General features: G+C 40.3%; 1 protein-coding gene across 26 annotated transcripts in view; it reads left to right on the forward strand.

Annotated features, from left to right (window-relative positions):
* The window catches only part of MACF1 (microtubule actin crosslinking factor 1), a 358,950-nt gene that overhangs the window by 264,740 nt on the left and 75,124 nt on the right, over positions 1–19,086 (forward strand). For all 26 annotated transcript variants that reach the window (XM_075996862.1, XM_075996875.1, XM_075996872.1 and 23 more), the window contains 3 exons: positions 598–797; positions 2,993–3,488; positions 4,197–5,668. In XM_075996862.1, the coding sequence (XP_075852977.1) occupies positions 598–797; positions 2,993–3,488; positions 4,197–5,668 (2,168 nt within the window). The remainder of the gene's footprint in view (positions 1–597; positions 798–2,992; positions 3,489–4,196; positions 5,669–19,086) is intronic.

A 19,086-nucleotide genomic window follows, 5' to 3' on the forward strand; every position in this document is an offset into this window, starting at 1 on the left:
GAGCGAGACCCTGTCTCTACTAAAAAAAATAGAAAGAAATTAACTGGACAACTAAAAATATATAGAAAAAATTAGCCGGGCATGGTGGTGCATGCCTGTAGTCCCAGCTACTTGAGAGGCTGAGGCAGCAGGATTGCTTGAGCCCAGGAGTTTGGGGTTGCTGTGAGCTAGGTTGACGCCACGGCTCTCACTCTAGCCTGGGCAACAGAGTGAGACTCTGTCTCAAAAAAAAAAAAAAAAGACTATAAAATTATTTATATGTAGTATATTTTACATGCACTTGTGTGTATGTATGTAGTTCTGTGCAATCACATGTATTTTAATCACATGTATTTTCATGTGACAGATTTCTATACTTTATAATTGCATGTCCTGATTTTACTTAAGTTGGTTTTACTTAAGTTATTACTGCAATCAAGATAACAGAACTGTTTGTGTTACTTTAGTTAAAAATTTTAAAAGGTTATTTTTAATTTAAAAAAATTTTAAACAATGCTCCTGGGGTTATTTCCTGTAGTATATTTGGAACATAATTTAGAGGCCAGGCCAGTTGTTGATGAGAGTAAAGGAATACATGCTCTCATTTCCTCTTTACAGATTCCCGATGGGAAAGGGCCACTGAGGTGACTGTGGCTCGGCAGAGGCAGCTAGAGGAATCTGCAAGCCATTTGGCCTGCTTCCAGACTGCAGAGTCCCAGCTTCGGCCCTGGCTGATGGAGAAAGAACTGATGATGGGAGTGTTGGGCCCCTTATCTATTGACCCCAACATGCTGAATGCACAAAAGCAACAGGTCCAGGTGAGCAATATAGCTTAATGCTTTAGAACAAAGAAATTGGGAGTCATGTGAACCTGGATTCGAATGTTGCTTCCAGTAAGTAGATTTTCTGTGACCGTAGACAAGTCATTTAGCCTCTCAGGGTCTTGGTTTCTTCCATTTAAGTGACATGTTTTTGAGGTGTTTATCACAGTGCCTGTCAAATAGTAAATAGTCAATAACTCTATTCTTTTTGTTTTTTTTAAGCCAGTCAAATTTATCAGTGAGGGGTTAAATACCAACTTTAATGACACTAGTGTTAATAAGAATAACTGTATTCTTTATATCATCAACAGAAGGAGTAAGATGAGTGGATATGAGAATGGGGAACATTTTCTGACTAAATTATGGAATCATATTTTATTTTTAATCCCCAGGATAGTGATCCACATTACTAAATATAATATATCTCTGCTAGCTTTACTTAAAGATTTTCTGCTGATCAAACCTCAAAAAGTTGATTTAAGTGCCCAGCATTATAGAAATTTCAGTTGGTCAAAATTATGTCATTTCCAATGAAATCCTGCCTAGAACGTTTTCCTTATTCTACATCCTCCCACAAACCTATTCCGTGTCTTCTTAACTTTCACCAAATTCCATAAGTTAAGACCTAAGAGTAGTTTTTGAAGGAAACCTTTCTTTCAGCCCTTGCATCCAAATAAGTATTGAGCACTATTCAGTCTACTTACAAATATTTCTCTAATCCAGTGGTTTTTGAACTTTTTGTTCTCAAATTCCTTTGTACTATTAAAAATTATTGGAGATCCCAAAGAGCTTGTGCTTATTTATTGATATCTACTGATATTGCTATATTAAAACACTGAGGAATTTTTAAATATATATATTAATTTTAAAACAACAGTGATAAAACCATCACATTAACCTAAGTAACATATTTTTATGGAAAAATAACATTTTCCAAAACATAAAAAGTTTAGTAATGAGTGGCATTGTTTTGTCTTTGCAAATCTCCTTAATGTCTGGCTGAAGGGCGTATTCTCACATCTGCTTCTGCATATCTGTTGAGATAATAAATGCCACCTAGCCTCTGGAAAACTCCATTGAATGTTTGTGAGAAAACAAAAATTTTAAAAGGCAAATAACATCTTAGTATTATTATGAAAGTAGTTTTGATCTCTGTGCCTCTGCTAACCCTAGGCTCCTCCCTGATGTGCCCTTCAGCAGACTTATTCTCTAGTCAGTTTAGAGAACTCCTGCTCATTCTTTTTTGTCACCTCTAGGGGGGCCTTTCCTAAATTCTCTCTTCTATCTTTTGTCATCCTCAATAGAATTAATCACCCTATTCCATACTTTCACAGTTCTATGCTCACATCAATGTTTAACCATTTTTACTTTTGTTACATTGTATTATAGTTCATTGTTTTCACATCTGTTATTTCTTGAGATCATGTCTTATTTATTTATGTGCAGTGTAAATGCTGAGTACTTTCCATAAATTATCTTATTTCATCTTTATAACAGCCAAGATAAGTACTTTACTATCTTTATTTTATAGATGAAGAGGCTGAGGTTTGGAGAACTTTTTAAAACTTGCCTAAAATCATACAGCTAGTGGATGATGGAGCCAGGATTTAAATGCAGGCAGTCTGATTCCAGAGTTTGTAATCCTAACTTCTTTGATGAAAGCAGCAAGGGATATAAAAGAAGTAAAAAGGCATGGTCCTTACTTTTTATCTAATTGTGCTATATTATAGTACATATATTATATGTACTGTTGGAATTCTGAGAAAGAAATGAAGAAAAACAGGCACTGAATGTTGAAATAACAATCCCAGCCAGTAATATCTGACTCTGGGAGCCAGTGTTCTAAACCCCCAACTCAGAGGCCGGGGTGTTGCATGGCAAAGCTGATGAATGCCAATACAGAGAAGAAACTTCAGTTTCCCAGCCTAGGCCAACCAGAGTAACTTTACGTTGAAACAGAATAAGGCAAATAAGGAAAATAAATAAAATAGACACAATCAATGCTGCTTTCAAAATAAGTTCTTATTAAGCAATTGTTAAGTGATACTGCCTGGTCCTTGGAGTTTTTCTGGTTTATTTTTAAAAGAGATTGGCACTTTTGGGGACAGTAAAAAGTCAGTTTTTGTTTTGACACTGCTTTTAGATTTGTTTTTTTTTTGTATCCAAACATCTTGGTGTCATTTCTGTTTCAGTTTATGCTGAAGGAATTTGAAGCACGCAGGCAACAGCATGAGCAATTGAACGAGGCAGCTCAAGGCATCCTAACAGGCCCTGGAGATGTCTCCCCATCCACAAGCCAAGTACAGAAAGAACTCCAGAGCATCAATCAGAAGTGGATTGAGTTAACTGACAAACTCAATTCCCGTTCCAGCCAAATTGACCAAGCTATTGTCAAAAGCACCCAGTACCAGGAATTGCTCCAGGATTTATCAGAGAAGGTGAAAGCAGTTGGACAGCGGCTGAGTAGCCAGTCGGCCATCAGCACCCAACCTGAGGCTGTAAAGCAGCAATTAGAGGAGACAAGTGAGATTAGATCTGACTTAGAGCAATTAGACCATGAGGTTAAGGAGGCCCAGACACTGTGTGATGAACTTTCGGTGCTCATTGGTGAGCAGTACCTCAAGGATGAGCTGAAGAAACGTTTGGAAACAGTTGCCCTGCCTCTTCAAGGTTTAGAAGACCTTGCAGGTGAGTTGGAGTGAGGAACACACTTCTGCCATTATTAGTGGCAAGTAGAAAGAAGGGGCGGGTTAGTATTAGTTCTAAAAATCTAGCATGACCGTTAAGTAGTTTTTGGACTTTGAATAGTGTTAACCTATCCCTTCTTCTATAGTTCTCACTCTTCTATAGTGAGAACTACTGTGGTTTATTACACATTAAATACTAAACCCATGTAAAGCTTTACACAGTGTAGTCCTGGAGATAAAAAGCTCTAATGTAAATTTAGCCAGCAGGTAGAGATTTGTCCCTATAGACAAATATGTACTAATATGTAGAAGTATATACACGCTTTCATTGATACTCACTTATTTTCTTTATATCATACACACAGACATCATATATGCAACGTTAGAACATGTTCTGGACTTCTTATGATGACCTTGTACAAGAAAACTTTTGTCACGAATTCGTTGCCTCTTTTTCTGGAAATGTTTATTACTTTTGCTTTTTACCTGCATAAAAGTTTATTTCTGTTACTCAGATCACCTTACAAGGTTGCTATGAGGATTAAATAAGATATAGTATGTGAAAGAGCCTAGTTATATGCCTCTTTTATGGTAGGCCCTCAATTAACATTAGTTTCCTTCCCCCAAGATTAGCCCATATACTCTCACTAAAATAATTTAAATGCCATGTTCAGGCTTGATTGATTTCAATTTCATTTTCTCATTTCAGCTGATCGCATGAACAGACTCCAGGCAGCTCTTGCCAGCACCCAGCAGTTCCAGCAAATGTTTGATGAGCTGAGGACCTGGTTGGATGACAAACAAAGCCAGCAAGCAAAAAACTGCCCAATTTCTGCAAAATTAGAACAACTGCAGTCTCAGCTACAGGAGAACGAAGAGTTTCAGAAGAGCCTTAATCAACACAGTGGTTCCTATGAAGTGATTGTGGCTGAAGGGGAATCTCTACTTCTTTCTGTACCTCCTGGAGAAGAGAAAAGGACTTTACAAAACCAGTTGGTTGAGCTCAAAAGCCATTGGGAAGAGCTTGGAAAAAAAACTGCAGACAGACAATCCAGGCTTAAGGACTGTATGCAGAAAGCCCAGAAATATCAGTGGCATGTGGAAGACCTTGTGCCATGGATAGAAGATTGTAAGGCCAAGATGTCTGAGTTGCGGGTCACTCTAGATCCAGTGCAGCTAGAGTCCAGCCTCCTGAGATCAAAGGCTATGCTGAATGAGGTGGAGAAGCGCCGCTCCCTCCTGGAAATACTGAATAGTGCTGCTGACATTTTGATCAATTCTTCAGAAACAGATGAGGATGATATCCGGGATGAGAAGGCTGGGATAAACCAGAACATGGATGCCATTACAGAAGAGTTGCAGGCCAAAACAGGGTCACTCGAAGAAATGACTCAAAGGCTCAAGGAGTTCCAGGAAAGCTTTAAAAATATTGAAAAGAAGGTTGAAGGAGCCAAACACCAACTTGAGATCTTTGATGCTCTGGGCTCTCAAGCCTGTAGCAACAAGAACCTGGAGAAGCTAAGAGCTCAGCAGGAAGTGCTGCAGGCCCTGGAGCCTCAGGTGGACTATCTGAGGAACTTCACCCAGGGGCTGGTGGAAGATGCCCCAGATGGATCTGATGCTTCCCAGCTTCTACATCAAGCTGAGGTCGCCCAGCAAGAGTTCCTAGAAGTGAAGCAAAGAGTGAACAGTGGTTGTATGATGATGGAAAACAAGCTGGAGGGGATTGGCCAGTTTCACTGCCGAGTCCGAGAGATGTTTTCTCAATTGGCAGATCTGGACGATGAGCTGGATGGCATGGGTGCTATCGGCAGAGACACCGATAGCCTCCAGTCCCAAATTGAGGATGTACGGTTGTTCCTTAACAAAATCCAAGTTCTCAAGTTAGACATAGAGGCCTCAGAAGCAGAGTGCCGACAAATGCTGGAAGAAGAGGGAACTCTGGACTTGTTAGGTCTCAAGAGGGAGCTGGAAGCTCTGAACAAACAGTGTGGCAAGTTGACTGAGAGGGGGAAAGCTCGTCAGGAACAGCTAGAGCTGACGTTGGGCCGTGTAGAGGACTTCTATAAGAAATTGAAAGTACTCAATGATGCCACCACGGCAGCAGAGGAGGCAGAGGCGCTTCAGTGGGTAGTGGGGACCGAAGTGGATGTCATCAACCAACAATTAGCAGATTTTAAAGTAAGTCTCACCCTTGTTTTTTTATCTTTTTCTGGCTAATGTGTATTTCTTTGCTTGTAACTTAGAAAACAATTGAGTATACATTTTTAATTTCTGTTCCTTCATTATTCTCACTTCCATCACCATCAAAGCATACTGGAGACTAAGCATTCTCTTGGACTTCTGAGAAAACTGGTTTGAATATTTTTCTATTGTAGTTTATTTTGGTTTTTATATCCAATTAAGGATATAGAAAAAAATGTCCAAGCCTTATTTCTTACTCAAAGAATCTCCTCTTAGGATTTCTTGAAATTTCACCTTAACCAATTTGGTAACAGCAGTGAATGTGTGTTCAGGTCCCTCTTGTTCAAATTGAGGTATGAGAATCTATAGAATGAACATCCACTCATCTTCCTAAGTGTTGATTTTACAGAGATTTTGGGGGGAAATATTTGATGTATTACTGATGTATTATGGGATAAAACATAAAATTTTTATGAATTATTAAGGTAAAAACATAACATTTCAAAGAAATTTCCCACTTATAGCAAGCAGCTTAAGAAAATACCACAGACTCCTCGAGAATACAAATTCTTTGCCTATAGGAGAGTTTGAGAAGTACTGCCTTAATTGGAAAATATTTTAATTCTTCGCCTGAGTTAAAATTTCTAGTCCTGAGATTTTGTGAGTATACATGAAAATAAAAGAGGATGACTTGCTGGGTCACAGGCTTGTCTGTTGGGTCTTGGCTCTCAGTATGTGAGCCTTTTGCTCCTAGAGTTTCCTTTGCTGTAAGTACCTAAAAGTGCCTCAGTTTGCTGCTGCGCATGGAATAGGTTTGGAAAGGATACTTCCAACACTGTTTTTCTCTCACTAGTGTTAATTCTCACTTACACTGTTAACACTCTTGCTGTCAGAGTAGATTTGTTCTCTCAAAGCCCCTTCCTGTCAGAATTCTTTCTCTTAAAAACATGGATGGAGAGGTGGTATTGATACTAGCTGAGAGCCACATGGTCTGAGAAAGGTCACAACTTTGTAGACAAGGTCCAAGTGCAAAAGGAGGCTATTTCAGAAGGGCCCCCTCTAAGAGCTTGGAGCATGTTCAGCACTAAAATGAGATATTGGCTGAAGGTCCCCTTACCTTGTTTGGATATATTGCAATATTGAGCAATAGAAGTCATCATATTTGGGTTTGTTGAGGTACCCAGATAAGGGAAGGGGAGGTGGAGAAAATTCAAACCCACAAACTGATGTGTGTTCCTCTTAGTAACTCCCACACCTCTGTTTTGATGGCAGTATGGCCTTCCTTGTTTCAGCTTGTGCATTTTTCTTTCCTCTTCTTGAAACTAATTATACTGTTCTCTACCATGGTGATATTCTCAAGGATATTAGAGACATTTGGGGCTGCTTTGTATTAAATGTTGCTAAATTACTGTGACCAGTTTGATTTCTGTATTGAAGTTTTTGTTTAGGGCCTCTACAGTGTTGTACTGATTGGATTGCTGTGTATATGTCTGTAGGAGGAGATCATTTCTAGGTTTTACTCCACTACAATGATATCAGGTATTATTTCTTACTGCTATCACTTGTCACTGTTGTCATTGGGGCTGCCCTTAGCAGTCTGCCCCTCCCTTCTAATCTTTAGCAAGCTAGAAAATGAAGTAAACAGGCTTATTAAAATTGCCTTAAGTGCAAGCTGGAATGTAAGAAAGAGTCCACAGATAAACATAAATAGTGTTTGGATCTGAGGACAAGTCATCTTTTCCTTTTCATTTAATCCTTGGTTTCTAGAGACATTCTGAATTTTGATGTTGCTGGAAGATTTTAAGCAATTATTGGACATTATTTAATTATCCTGTTTTGTTGCCTAGTAGTACTCAGAGCTCAGTAGCTGCTTAGTTGCTTGTTCTAGCCAACTTGTTTCACTGATTTCTTTCTTTTCTTTTTTTTTGAGACAGAGTCTCACTTTGTTGCCCAGGCTAGAGTGAGTGCCGTGGCGTCAGCCTAGCTCACAGCAACCTCAAACTCCTGGGCTCAAGCAATCCTTGTGCCTCAGTCTCCCGAGTAGCTGGAACTATAGGCACGCGCCACCATGCCTGGCTAATTTTTTCTCTATATATTAGTTGGCCAATTAATTTCTTTCTATTTATAGTAGAGACGGGGTCTTGCTCTTGCTCAGGCTGGTTTCGAACTCCTGACCTCGAGCAATCTGCCCGCCTCGGCCTCCCAGAGTGCTGGGATTACAGGCATGAGCTACCGTGCCCGGCCTGTTTCACTGATTTCTAAGAATAATCCTCCCACCACGTGAAGGCAGGGACTGGACACTGATCATCTGGGCACCTGCAGAGTGTATTTATCTACAGTGGACTGGTGTTGACCAGGCAACCCTGGAAGAAGAGTGGCAGCAGGGGAGGATGGTGATGGAGTACCCTTTGTGTGATCCATCATTAAGTCACCAGGTAGTTACTATAAAATGATCAGTATCCCCTCCTCAAGTTGGGGATACAAATCAAAAGCCCTGTTCCACCTGTCAACCTTATAGGGCAGTCAGAGCTTTGGAAAGAGTTTTTGCCTCTGCCCAGCAAAGGTCTTTGGTCAGGAGGGGAGGAGCAGGCTCCTGGCTGAGCTCACGCTGAGCTCATGGGAAGTGAAAACAATGAGAAGGAAAAAACTCAGTGGGTCAGTTCCACAGTCCCCTAGATGCTGTGTAAAGGGAAGGTCTTTTTGGAGCCATTCTGAAGACTGAGTCATTTTCATGATTTGAGTATTGAGTTCCTAGGTTAATGTGTTCTAGTCCAGCAATAGATTAATCATTCCTTATACTAGCAACAGACCAGATTCATAAAGTATGATTCTCTGCTTTCAGATTCAAATTATTTTTAATAAGGAAAAAACAGATGAAGGTAAATACTAAAAAATAGCCATTAGCTTCAAGTTTTTAGCTCTTTTCTTTTTTTAATGGAATTGTGCTCTCAGCACAGAATCTGTGTAAGGGAAGAGAATATGAATCTGTGAGACAGAAATACAGGCTCTGCTTTGACCTAGCTAACTCTACTGGGGATAGTCAAAATAGACAGATGAGTCAAGTCTGTGGAGAAGCCCAGTCTTACTAGGGACTGTGCAGTAGTGCTGATAAATCCATGCAGTTGCAGTCAGTCTGTGGGAAAAAGCTATTTTCTCCTTAAATGAATGTGGAAAACTAAAAGTCATTATTCCTAGGAAAGATTTTCCCTTTATTGCTTCTGAATAATTGATAGAATCTGTTCAGCCAGTGAGGACCTATCACATGGGAGTGGAAGAGAGTCCTTTTCCATTCTAATTGGGCAAAAACCTCAGCCTTCCTGAGTTAGAGCCTTTACTGGGTTCAGCTCTCTGTTGGAAGTAGAAAGGAAGAAGCCATTCTGGATATCACTAATGAGAGTGTTGAGCATGTTTACAGAAAACTGGAAAGAAAAGACTTTGGCTAATCTCTTCAGGAAATTCCGTTTTCCTGAACAAGAGGGTCTCTGATTATTGAGGAAAAGGAATTGTTTGTGCCTAACAGGAGACTAAGAAGACAGGACGGACCTTTATATTACTGAAACTTGAACCAAAGAATTCCCCAAGGGTGACCTTCCTGAGAAAAGTAGAATAAAAAGAAAGTTATTAAGTCTTATGATAACAGGAGACTTTCCTCATTTTGAAATTCCCTATGTAGGTTTTACTTATTAAGAATTGACATTGACAAAACAAAAAACAAAACAAAACAAAACTCCATTTTTTAGGAAGCTGAGTAGAGTGGTGCACACCTGTAATCCTGTAATCTCAGCTACTCAGAAGGCTGAGGCAGGAGGATCCCTTGAGTTCACAGGAGTTTGAGACCAGCCTAGGCAACATAGTGAGATACCATCTCAAAAAAAAAGACTTGAGGCCGGGCGCTGTGGCTCACGCCTGTAATCCTAGCTCTTGGGAGGCCGAGGCGGGCGGATTGCTCAAGGTCAGGAGTTCAAAACCAGCCTGAGCAAGAGCGAGACCCCGTCTCTACTATAAATAGAAAGAAATTAATTGGCCAACTGATATATATATAAAAAATTAGCCGGGCATGGTGGCGCATGCCTGTAGTCCCAGCTACTTGGGAGGCTGAGGCAGAAGGATCACTCAAGCCCAGGAGTTTGAGGTTGCTGTGAGCTAGGCTGACGCCACGGCACTCACTCTAGCCTGGACAACAAAGCGAGACTCTGTCTCAAAAAAAAAAAAAAGACTTGAAATTATTCTGACTCTTGAACCAGTCCCTCCTTTGTACCCCTGCTCTCCCCTAAAAACCATGCTGACCTCTCAGTCAGGAAGTATGTGGTGGTTTTGGCACCACACTAGTGAGCAGTACCAAGAAACCTGGATGCACTTTCATTCGTTCATGTTCATATGTATTTATATTTACTGTGTTTTCAGGCCAGGTTTCAGACTTGGCATTCTCAGTCATAAGGAAAAACAGTGGGAAAAAATGGAAACCTCTTTAGGGTTTGTGGTTTCCTCAGAGTGGTTTACTTCCCTTAATCATGCATATAAAACATGCAAGCCAGTTGGTCTTTTCCTTCCCTGGCTTTGAGGGCTGGGCTGGTGGGATATAGATGCGCAGCAGGTGTCTTTAGGACTATCTTCACACTTAATTCAGGTTGAGCAGAGCCCAGGATCAGAAACTCAATACACTTGAAGCTTCTTTCTGGGAGACCTAGATAATCTACTGTGAAACCAGAATAAGAAGGTCCTATAAACTCCTTCATTTGATTTTTTTTGCCTCATAGAAAGCAAGCTTAGGCATCCTCATGAGCACATGTGAAAACCCTTGGAAGGGAGGGCCCAGCATGGAGCTGAAAGACTACCAATTTGCACAGAGGTACCTACTCCTTCCTTTCAAATGGTTACAAAGACAATATCAGCCTATCTACATTTTTGCCAGTTAGTGCACCTGCCTGCAGAGTGAGTCACTAAAGGATAAAGCAAATGAGGTCAGCATTATCTACCTGCCCTTGGAGAGATAGGAAATCAAACTTGGTATGACCTGTCGCCTGGAGGTTTAGTATCCCCCCCTTTACAGTAGCCAAGATAAGATGAGTAGGTGCCCTCTATTTTCCCTTCCCAACCCCCAGCTTGTGCTGACCCTTGACCTGTCTTGGTTTTTTTCTTTCTTTCTAAACAAGGCTATTCTACATAGGAACTAGGGCCAAGGAATGAGAGAATACTCTAGAAAGGGATTTCTCAATTTCAACACTGTTGACATTTTGGACTGAATAATTCTTTGTTGTGGGGAGCTATCCTTGCATTGTAGGATGTTTAGCAGTATTTCTGACCTGTACCTAAATGCGTAGCAGTAACTTCCCAGTTGCGACAACCATAAAAATGTCTCCAGACATTGCCAAATGTCTCCTGGAAGACAGAATCATCCTTGGTTGAGAATTACAGCCACCTATGTGTGGGAAATTTAGGATTCAGTTGGAATAAGTGCTAGTTTATTAAGTTAAATATGGAGCAAGCAGCCTTCTGATAATCTGTTTATGACTATGTGGTGGCAACAACCGCCTCTACGTCAGCTTTCCTTTAAGGCAGGCCCAGGATTCTTTATTTTTGCTGGTGCTGATCTGTTTCTGGCCTAAAACCTCCTAGTCACTTTCCCTGGCATCTGGAATTTGCGTATAGTTGTTGATGCAGGTGTGGTTGATGACATGTTTCTAAAGAGAAGAGGGACTTCCTTTGTGGAAATACTTCAGGGAACTTCCTTGCTCTGTGCCTGTAAGGGAGATACAGTCTGTCTGTTGTTCTGCACGCCAACCCAGAGTTTGGCTGCTGATATTTATAACCCTTATGTAGCCATCCCCTCCCCCTGAAAGAATTCCAATGCTCTGTAATAATCCTCTCCACTCCTACCATGGCAACTGGATGGGGAGAAGGTGAAGGAGACTTTAAGGTCTTTGCTTCACATTGAACCTTTTCCAGCTCTGTTTTAAAGTGTCACCCTATTAGTATTTTAAATATCAGCATCCCAAGCAAAATTCCAAGCTTGTATCCATTATATCATCTTAAAGGAGCCTCATGCCTCAGTGAAGGTAGTAAAATCAAATAGAAGGTCATCAAGAAAGTATTGGTAGATTTCACAAAAATCTGTCTGGAAATTTTGATAGCAAGGGGAGATTTTAGAACAACAAACAAATATATCTTCAAAGAAAAGGACTGAACAGTTTGAAATTCTTTACATATAGTATCAGCATATAGCATTCACAATTAAGATTCTTCATTTGATTTTATGCAAGAAGGAAGAAAAATCTGTTTCCAGAAAAACTAGAATATACCCTGTGCAGAACTTATATTGATTATTGAATATTTAATTAGTGAACATGATTGAGATAAGCACAGATGTGCAGAACAGGACTGTTTCTTATTGTAGAAACAAATGGTAAGTGGTCTCAGCCTTACCCTGGTCCTGGAGCTTCAGCAAAGCATCCTGGGTACTTTCAAGCTGGCCAGCTAGTATGTGGGCTGTAAGCAGTGAGCCTCTAGGAAATGTGATACGTTTCTTTGAAGGGCCCTTTAGAGTTGGTTGGTTGGTTTATGGAATAAAATTTGTCCCATAAGAAGTCGTGTCAGGTCACTGCACCAAAACATCCCTGTACCAAAGGACTATCTCCTGCTGAATGAATTCTTCTGAAGTCTCAGCTGTCCTGTTTGGAAAAACCCAGCTATGGAGAGAATGTGCTCCCTCCCCACCTTGTTAATACTTTGCCACCACCAAGTGCTTTTCAAGTATGAGTCTCTGGTATTGGCTGCAGAAGATTAATGGGATATACTTATTCTGGCCTTCACAAGCTGTTTCCCTACCACCAGTCCTGTTACTTGAAATATGAATCTTTGCTACATATGGAGATGGTTTCTCGATCCCTTTATGGGGTTAGAAGGAAGGAGCTCCATATTCCTTTCAATCCATTCTTACTGAGCACTTGCTCTGTGCCAGCCCTTGTGGTGGTCCTGGGGTCTCAGCCGCTAGTTAACAATGCACAGATGCTACTCTACCTGTGATGGGGCTACGATGTCCCAAGAAACCCATCATAACTTGAAATGCATATAATACACCTAACCTACCGACCATCATAGCTTAGCCTAGTCTACCTTAAATGTGCTTAGAACACATACATTAACCTAGAGTTGGGCAAAATCATCTACTACAAAGCCCATTTTATAATTAAGTATTGACTATCTCATGTAATTTATAGAATACTGTACTGAAAGTAAAAACAAAATGGTTCTGTGTGTACTTACAGTATGATTTATACTGAATGCATATTGCTTTCACACCATCATAAAGTTGAAGAGTCGTAAGTTGAACCATCATAGTCAGGGACTATCTATAGTATGGGAAACACAGAGAATTACAAAGGAAGGGAAAGGAAAGGGGAAAGGGGACAGAAAAAAGATTTTTCAAGCCACATAGAAAGTAAATGTTAGAAGCCTGGCTAGTGGCCCGTGCCTGTGATCCTAGCACTTTGGGAGGCCAAGGCAGGAGGATCATATGAGGACCTGGGGCCTTCTGATTTCAAGATTGTTCTTTTTCAAGCACCAAAGGAGGCAAGACAAGCTTTATCTTTCTCTGCTGCACCTGTTTTAATAAAAGGATTTGTTCTGTAAAATTTGGATTCAGTCAAAAGGCCACACTTAAGGACTTACAAGGCCACATGTGGCCTTGGGATCACAGATTCCCCACCTTTGGCTAGATGTTCAAGACTAGCCTGGTAACATAGCCCCCTGGTAACAAGACCCCATCTTTACACACCCCCTCAAAAAAAGTAGCCAGATGTGGTGGTGTACATGTCTATAGCTACTGTCTGTCGCAACTATTGGGAAGGTCTTTTTGGCACCAAAACTCCTGCTACACTACTGGCTCTCAATGAGGGGCAGTTTTACCCCTTGGGAGATACTCAGCCATGTCGAGACATTTTTCATTATAACAACCAGGCAAGCTGCTACTGGTATCTTGTGGGTGCTGCTAAACAACCTACAAAACACAGGACAACCCTTTACAATGAAAGAATTATTCAGCCCACTTCAAAAAAGGAGATTTGATTTTTGCCATCTTCAGATTCCATGACAAGTAAGAGTTAACTGATGAAATAGTTTCACTGCCAGAGAAGCTTCTGTGGTTTTCCTCCCCTTTTTAAAAGATTAGTTAAGAAATAGTGTTACTTCCAAGAGTGACTTATACAGATAAAGTCAGAATCTTGAACTAATTTGAGTCAGTGGCTAAAGAATTCTCTCTATGCTTGACCAGTCCCCACCCCACATGGCCACCAGGCTCCCGCTGTGGAAATCAATCAGCTGTGTATCTCAAGCTGCTTCCTGTAGGGTGTGTTGTGGAATGGCATCAGCCCCTGCACCAGCTGGGAGTGCTGATCTCAGTGTGATTTTATCAGAGTCTATCTCTTTTGAGCCTTGCTGTTTGGAACAAAGGACCCTCTGTTAAGAATGCAGAGAATTAGTGATTGGACAGCCAGCATATACGCACATGGTTCCCATGGAAAAAAAAGACATAAATTATGCTGTAGCCTTCAAAAATTTGGGCCTCCGAGGTGGATTTCCTGAGCTACTACCTGTATTCACGCTTATTTCTGTGAGTGGTTTTCCTTCCCCCAAATCAGTGGAGGGACCATCTGATCTGATGAATTAAATGGTGGCATCCTTCAGAACTGGTCTATTTCTGTGCCTCCAATCTTGGAAACTACATATTTGATCCCCACTCTCTTTCCAGTCTTATTTCTTATATAGACCATCCACCCTATCCCTTTGCCCAAGACACTCTTTTATACATTTTACATGTTTGGTTTCTACCCATACCTGAAGGCATAGCTCAAGTACCATCTCTTTACAAAAGCCTTCCTGATCTCCCCAGCTCACTACTTCTCTTGATCCCTTAAATCACTTAATATGTGTAACTCATTTGGTTCTTATCACATAATGCCTAATTTTGGCATTTTTCTGAGTATATGCATTTGTCCCATCACTCATCTCAGTGAATTTATTTTTGTGTCCTTCAAGGTAGATAGCACATTGGTCTATACATGGTTGGAGATTAGTGAATAATTGAATGATTAGATGAAAGCTCTTTATTTCTCATAAGTCTCTAGGATTCAAAATGCTGTCTGCTGTGCAAGACTTGAGGTATATATCCCTGTGTGTCCTAAAGAAACTCTAATCTTAGCCTGGTTTCCTCACCTCTATATCTTCTCTCTGGGCTAGCATATGTTAAGGGAACACAATCTCATTCAATAGTAGCCCAAAGAAAGCAAAACTAAGAGGCCGGGCGCGGTGGCTCACACCTGTAATCCTAGCTCTCTGGGAGGCCGAGGTGGGCGGATTGCTCAAGGTCAGGAGTTCGAAACCAGCCTGAGCAAGAGCGAGACCCCCGTCTCTACTATAAATAGAAAGAAATTAATTGGCCAAATAATATATATAGAAAAAATTAGCTGGGCATGGTGGTGCATGCCTGTAGTCCCAGCCACTTGGGAGGCTGAGGCAGAAGGATTGCTTGAGCCCAGGAGTTTGAGGTTGCTGTGAGCTAGGCTGACGCCACAGCACTCATTCTAGCCTAGGCAACAAAGCAAGACTCTGTCTCAAAAAAAAAAGAAAGCAAAACTAAGAAATATGCTACTTCTTTATACTTGAAGAAAGCCAGATGCTGAAATATTGTTTTGTAATTACACATCACTTTAGAGTCATTGTTACTTACTCAGTTGACATTTGACAAGATTCTTCATACTGCATTCAACTTGGTGTAGTGAAAAAAATTAGATACAAGCTTGAGTCAATAATACCACGCTTTGAGTACTGGCTCTATCATTTACTAGCCGAGTGACCTTGAGGGAAGTTACTTAATCTTTCTGTGTCCTAGTTACTTCAACTATAAAATGCAAACATTGATAAATCATAGCTTTAGGGTTTTTATGAGAATTAAATGAAGTGATATAAACAAAGTGATACAGATAAAAGCACCAGGCTTATAGTAGGGGTTCAATATATGATAATATCCTTTTTTAAAAAAATATTTATCCAGACGTATAAATTAGAATATTGTGAAATCTTTTGAATAAGAATAGTTATCCCCTTTTGTGCCTACGGATAATCATTCTCTGGGAGACTTGATCTAAGGGCTAGCGCCAGATTATAGATTAGCTCTTTTTCTTCTCAGAAAAATGGAGATTATGAAGATAAAGTAAAATGAGTTTGATGACAGCAGTGAAGCAAGCAGATAGACAGCCTTCCTGAGCAGTTTTTGTGGGGAACAAGTGTAGGGCTTATTTCTAACCTTAGAGTAGCAATACATAGGCAGGTTTAGATCATGACTCCTTAACACAGCTTTAAATATAATTTATGTACATATATGTATACATGTTTATTTATTCATTAATTTATTCATTTATACATTTCTATCAGAATCTCACAACCAGCAAGTTTTTCTGAGACCATTTTGGCCTTGGCTTATGTGCTCTATAAATTAATATTATTTTTAAATCATTAACCAGAATTAACCAGAAGACATTACCAGCTCAGTGACTTCCCCAGCCACTTAGTTACCCATTAGATCAGCTCTATTGATCTCAGGGTTCTTGATCTAATTAGCTTTTATCATAGACCATATTATCTTCCTCTGTTGCCATACAGCAGCAACTACCAAGTCAGCATCTTTAGGAGAGATGCCTCTTAATATTAATCAATCTTTAATTAAAACATTGAGGTGTGAGGGAGAAAACATCAGCATAGTTTCAGAGGCAAGCAGCTTAAAAACACAGATAAAATTCATCTCTCTACCAATCTCATACCAGGTTGACATGTTTTACAGGAAGGCTTTAATTCTTTACAGTTTCAGCAAATATGTGTTTATAATATTTGGTCATGTGTATATATGAGTCAGGGAAGAAGATAAGAATTCAAAGAAATTGTACTTATCTTAGGTTTTCTCCTGCTTGCATTCATTATATCCATTCAAGTAAACCATTTAATAGCTCTATCATCTTGCAGTTCATTCCCAAAGGATGAGCTTTGGTTTTGGTCTAATTCCTTAAACTCAAACCTAAGCTGTTTGTCCTATTGTTTGTGATCAAAGATAAGAATTGCATTAGTAACAAAATGAAAGAGGTAGCTTGCAGAGAACTCTCTTCTCTGTATTATTTATTCTACCTCCTTTTCTAATAATCAAGAGAGGGCTCTGGCAGCAAGATTCCTCAGAGATTCAACCCAAGGACTTGTTTCATGGAAGTAGCCAAGCAACTTTTTGATGGTCATACCACCCTGGAACTGGAAAGACTATTTTCAGTTAGTCCCAGGGGGAAATCCACATTGTCACTTTCTTAGGAATGCCTCTCCTGAACTTCCAGGCCACGTTGGGCCCTGTGACCCATGCTGTCATAGCACCATTTGCTTTTCTTTCAGAGTACTTATGTAGTTGAGTTAAAATCTGTCTGTCATACTAGAATGTGGGCTCCCAACCACAGCTTGCCCATCATTCTCTCACTTAGTACCTGGCATAGTTCAGGGCACATAGTAGATCCCAATAAATATTTGCTGAATGGATGAAAAGAAGAAAACCAGGGATATAACCTTGTGAAATTACTTACCACAAGAGGATAGGAAAAAGAATGCAAGGAAACAAAGAAGGACTGACTAGAAAGGTAGCATTAGTCTAGCACAGTGTCATGGAAGCCAAAAGAAGTCTTAAGAATGGAGGATCAATACTTATTTCTCACTACTGCTTATCCTTAACTCTCTCTAGTCTAATCCAACACCCGTCACTGTGCTGAAGCTCTTTTCTTAGAAGTATTCCTTGACTTTCTAGTTGCTAAGTCTAGTGGCTTTATCTAACTCAACTCTTCTTATCCATTATGTAGTATTTAACATTATAACTTCTTTCTTGAAACCCTCCTGTTAATTTACTTTCCTGACATTGTACTTTCCCCATTCTCTTCTCTGGCTGCTCTTCTGCTTTCCTTTTTTGGTTTGTCTTCCAACCTCCTAAAATATGTGGTTTCTGAAATTCTGTCCTTTCTCTTCTCTGTCTGCACTCAGTCTCTAAGCTGGCCAGCTTGTCATGTTCTGTGGAAGAAGGCTTCCAAATCTGTATCTCTACCCCCAAATTGAATCCCTTGTATGAGGTGCCCTTCTGGATACCTCCACATGGGTAGTTTTTGAGTACTTCACATTCAGAATGCTCTAAATTAAATGAATTGAAATATTTTCTTCTTCCTTGCTATATTGTTTTATAGTATTATATGCCCTCAGTAACTCAAGAGTAATACTATAGCCTTATCTTTGCTTTATTTTTCCCTCTGACTTCCACCTTCTCTCTGGTCAGTTGTGAAGTTCAAATATTCTGCCTCTGCAATTATTTTCACAGCCCTCTTATTTTTACTAGCTGTATTATTTTGGACAAGTTTATCACCTTAAGCTTCATCTTCCTCTTTTTTTTTTTTTTTTTTTTTTTGAGACAGAGTCTTGCTTTTTTATTGCCCAGGCTAGAGTGAGTGCCGTGGCGTCAGCCTAGCTCACAGCAACCTCAAACTCCTGGGCTCAAGCAATCCTTGTGCCTCAGCCTCCTGAGTAGCTGGGACTACAGGCATGTGCCACCATGCCTGGCTAATTTCTTCTATATATATTAGTTGGCCAATTAATTTCTTTCTATTTATAGGAGAGACGGGGTCTCGCTCTTGCTCAGGCTGGTTTCGAACTCCTGACCTGGAGCAATCCGCCCGCCTCAGCTTCCCAGAATGCTAGGACTACAGGCGTGAGCCACAGTGCCCAGCCAAGCTTCATTTATAAATTAAGGATTTGGGTTTTTTAAAGAAATAATATGAGCTAAATGACAGTTGAATAAGCACCCAGTCCCAAATATCACTCAGTATCTCTCATGACCTCCCTGGTAAGTTTCAATTAACTGGTTGGACCCGGTGGTGCATGCCTTTAATCCTAGCACTCTGGGAGGCTGAGGCAGGAGGATCGCCTGAGCCCAGGAGTTTGAGGCTGCAGTGAACTCTGATGATGCCACTGCACTCTAGCTGAGGCAACAGAGTGAGACTGTCTCAAAAAGAAAAAGTTTCAATTAACTAGATCTTGATATAGTAATGGTTTTCTGAATAAAGCATAAATTCTTTGGCTTGGCATACAAGAGCCTTCGTGAACTGACTATGAACAACTTAACATTCTGACCTCTCATTTTTCCCTGTCATACACCCTGTACTTAAGCCATGCTGAATTAGAACTTGCTTCTTAGGGTCCCATGCTTTCCTGCCTCTAGCTCTTCACTTAGAAATACTTGTCTTCATCATCTCTATATATTCAAATCCTAATGAGTTAATGTGATTTCCTCCCTTCTTCTCTGTTTCCCCCTGCCTGCCTGCCTTCTACCTGTCAGGTCTTTTCTACCTTAC

This window comes from Microcebus murinus, chromosome 2, assembly GCF_040939455.1.
Source record: "Microcebus murinus isolate Inina chromosome 2, M.murinus_Inina_mat1.0, whole genome shotgun sequence".
Classification (NCBI taxonomy): Eukaryota; Metazoa; Chordata; class Mammalia; order Primates; family Cheirogaleidae; genus Microcebus; species Microcebus murinus.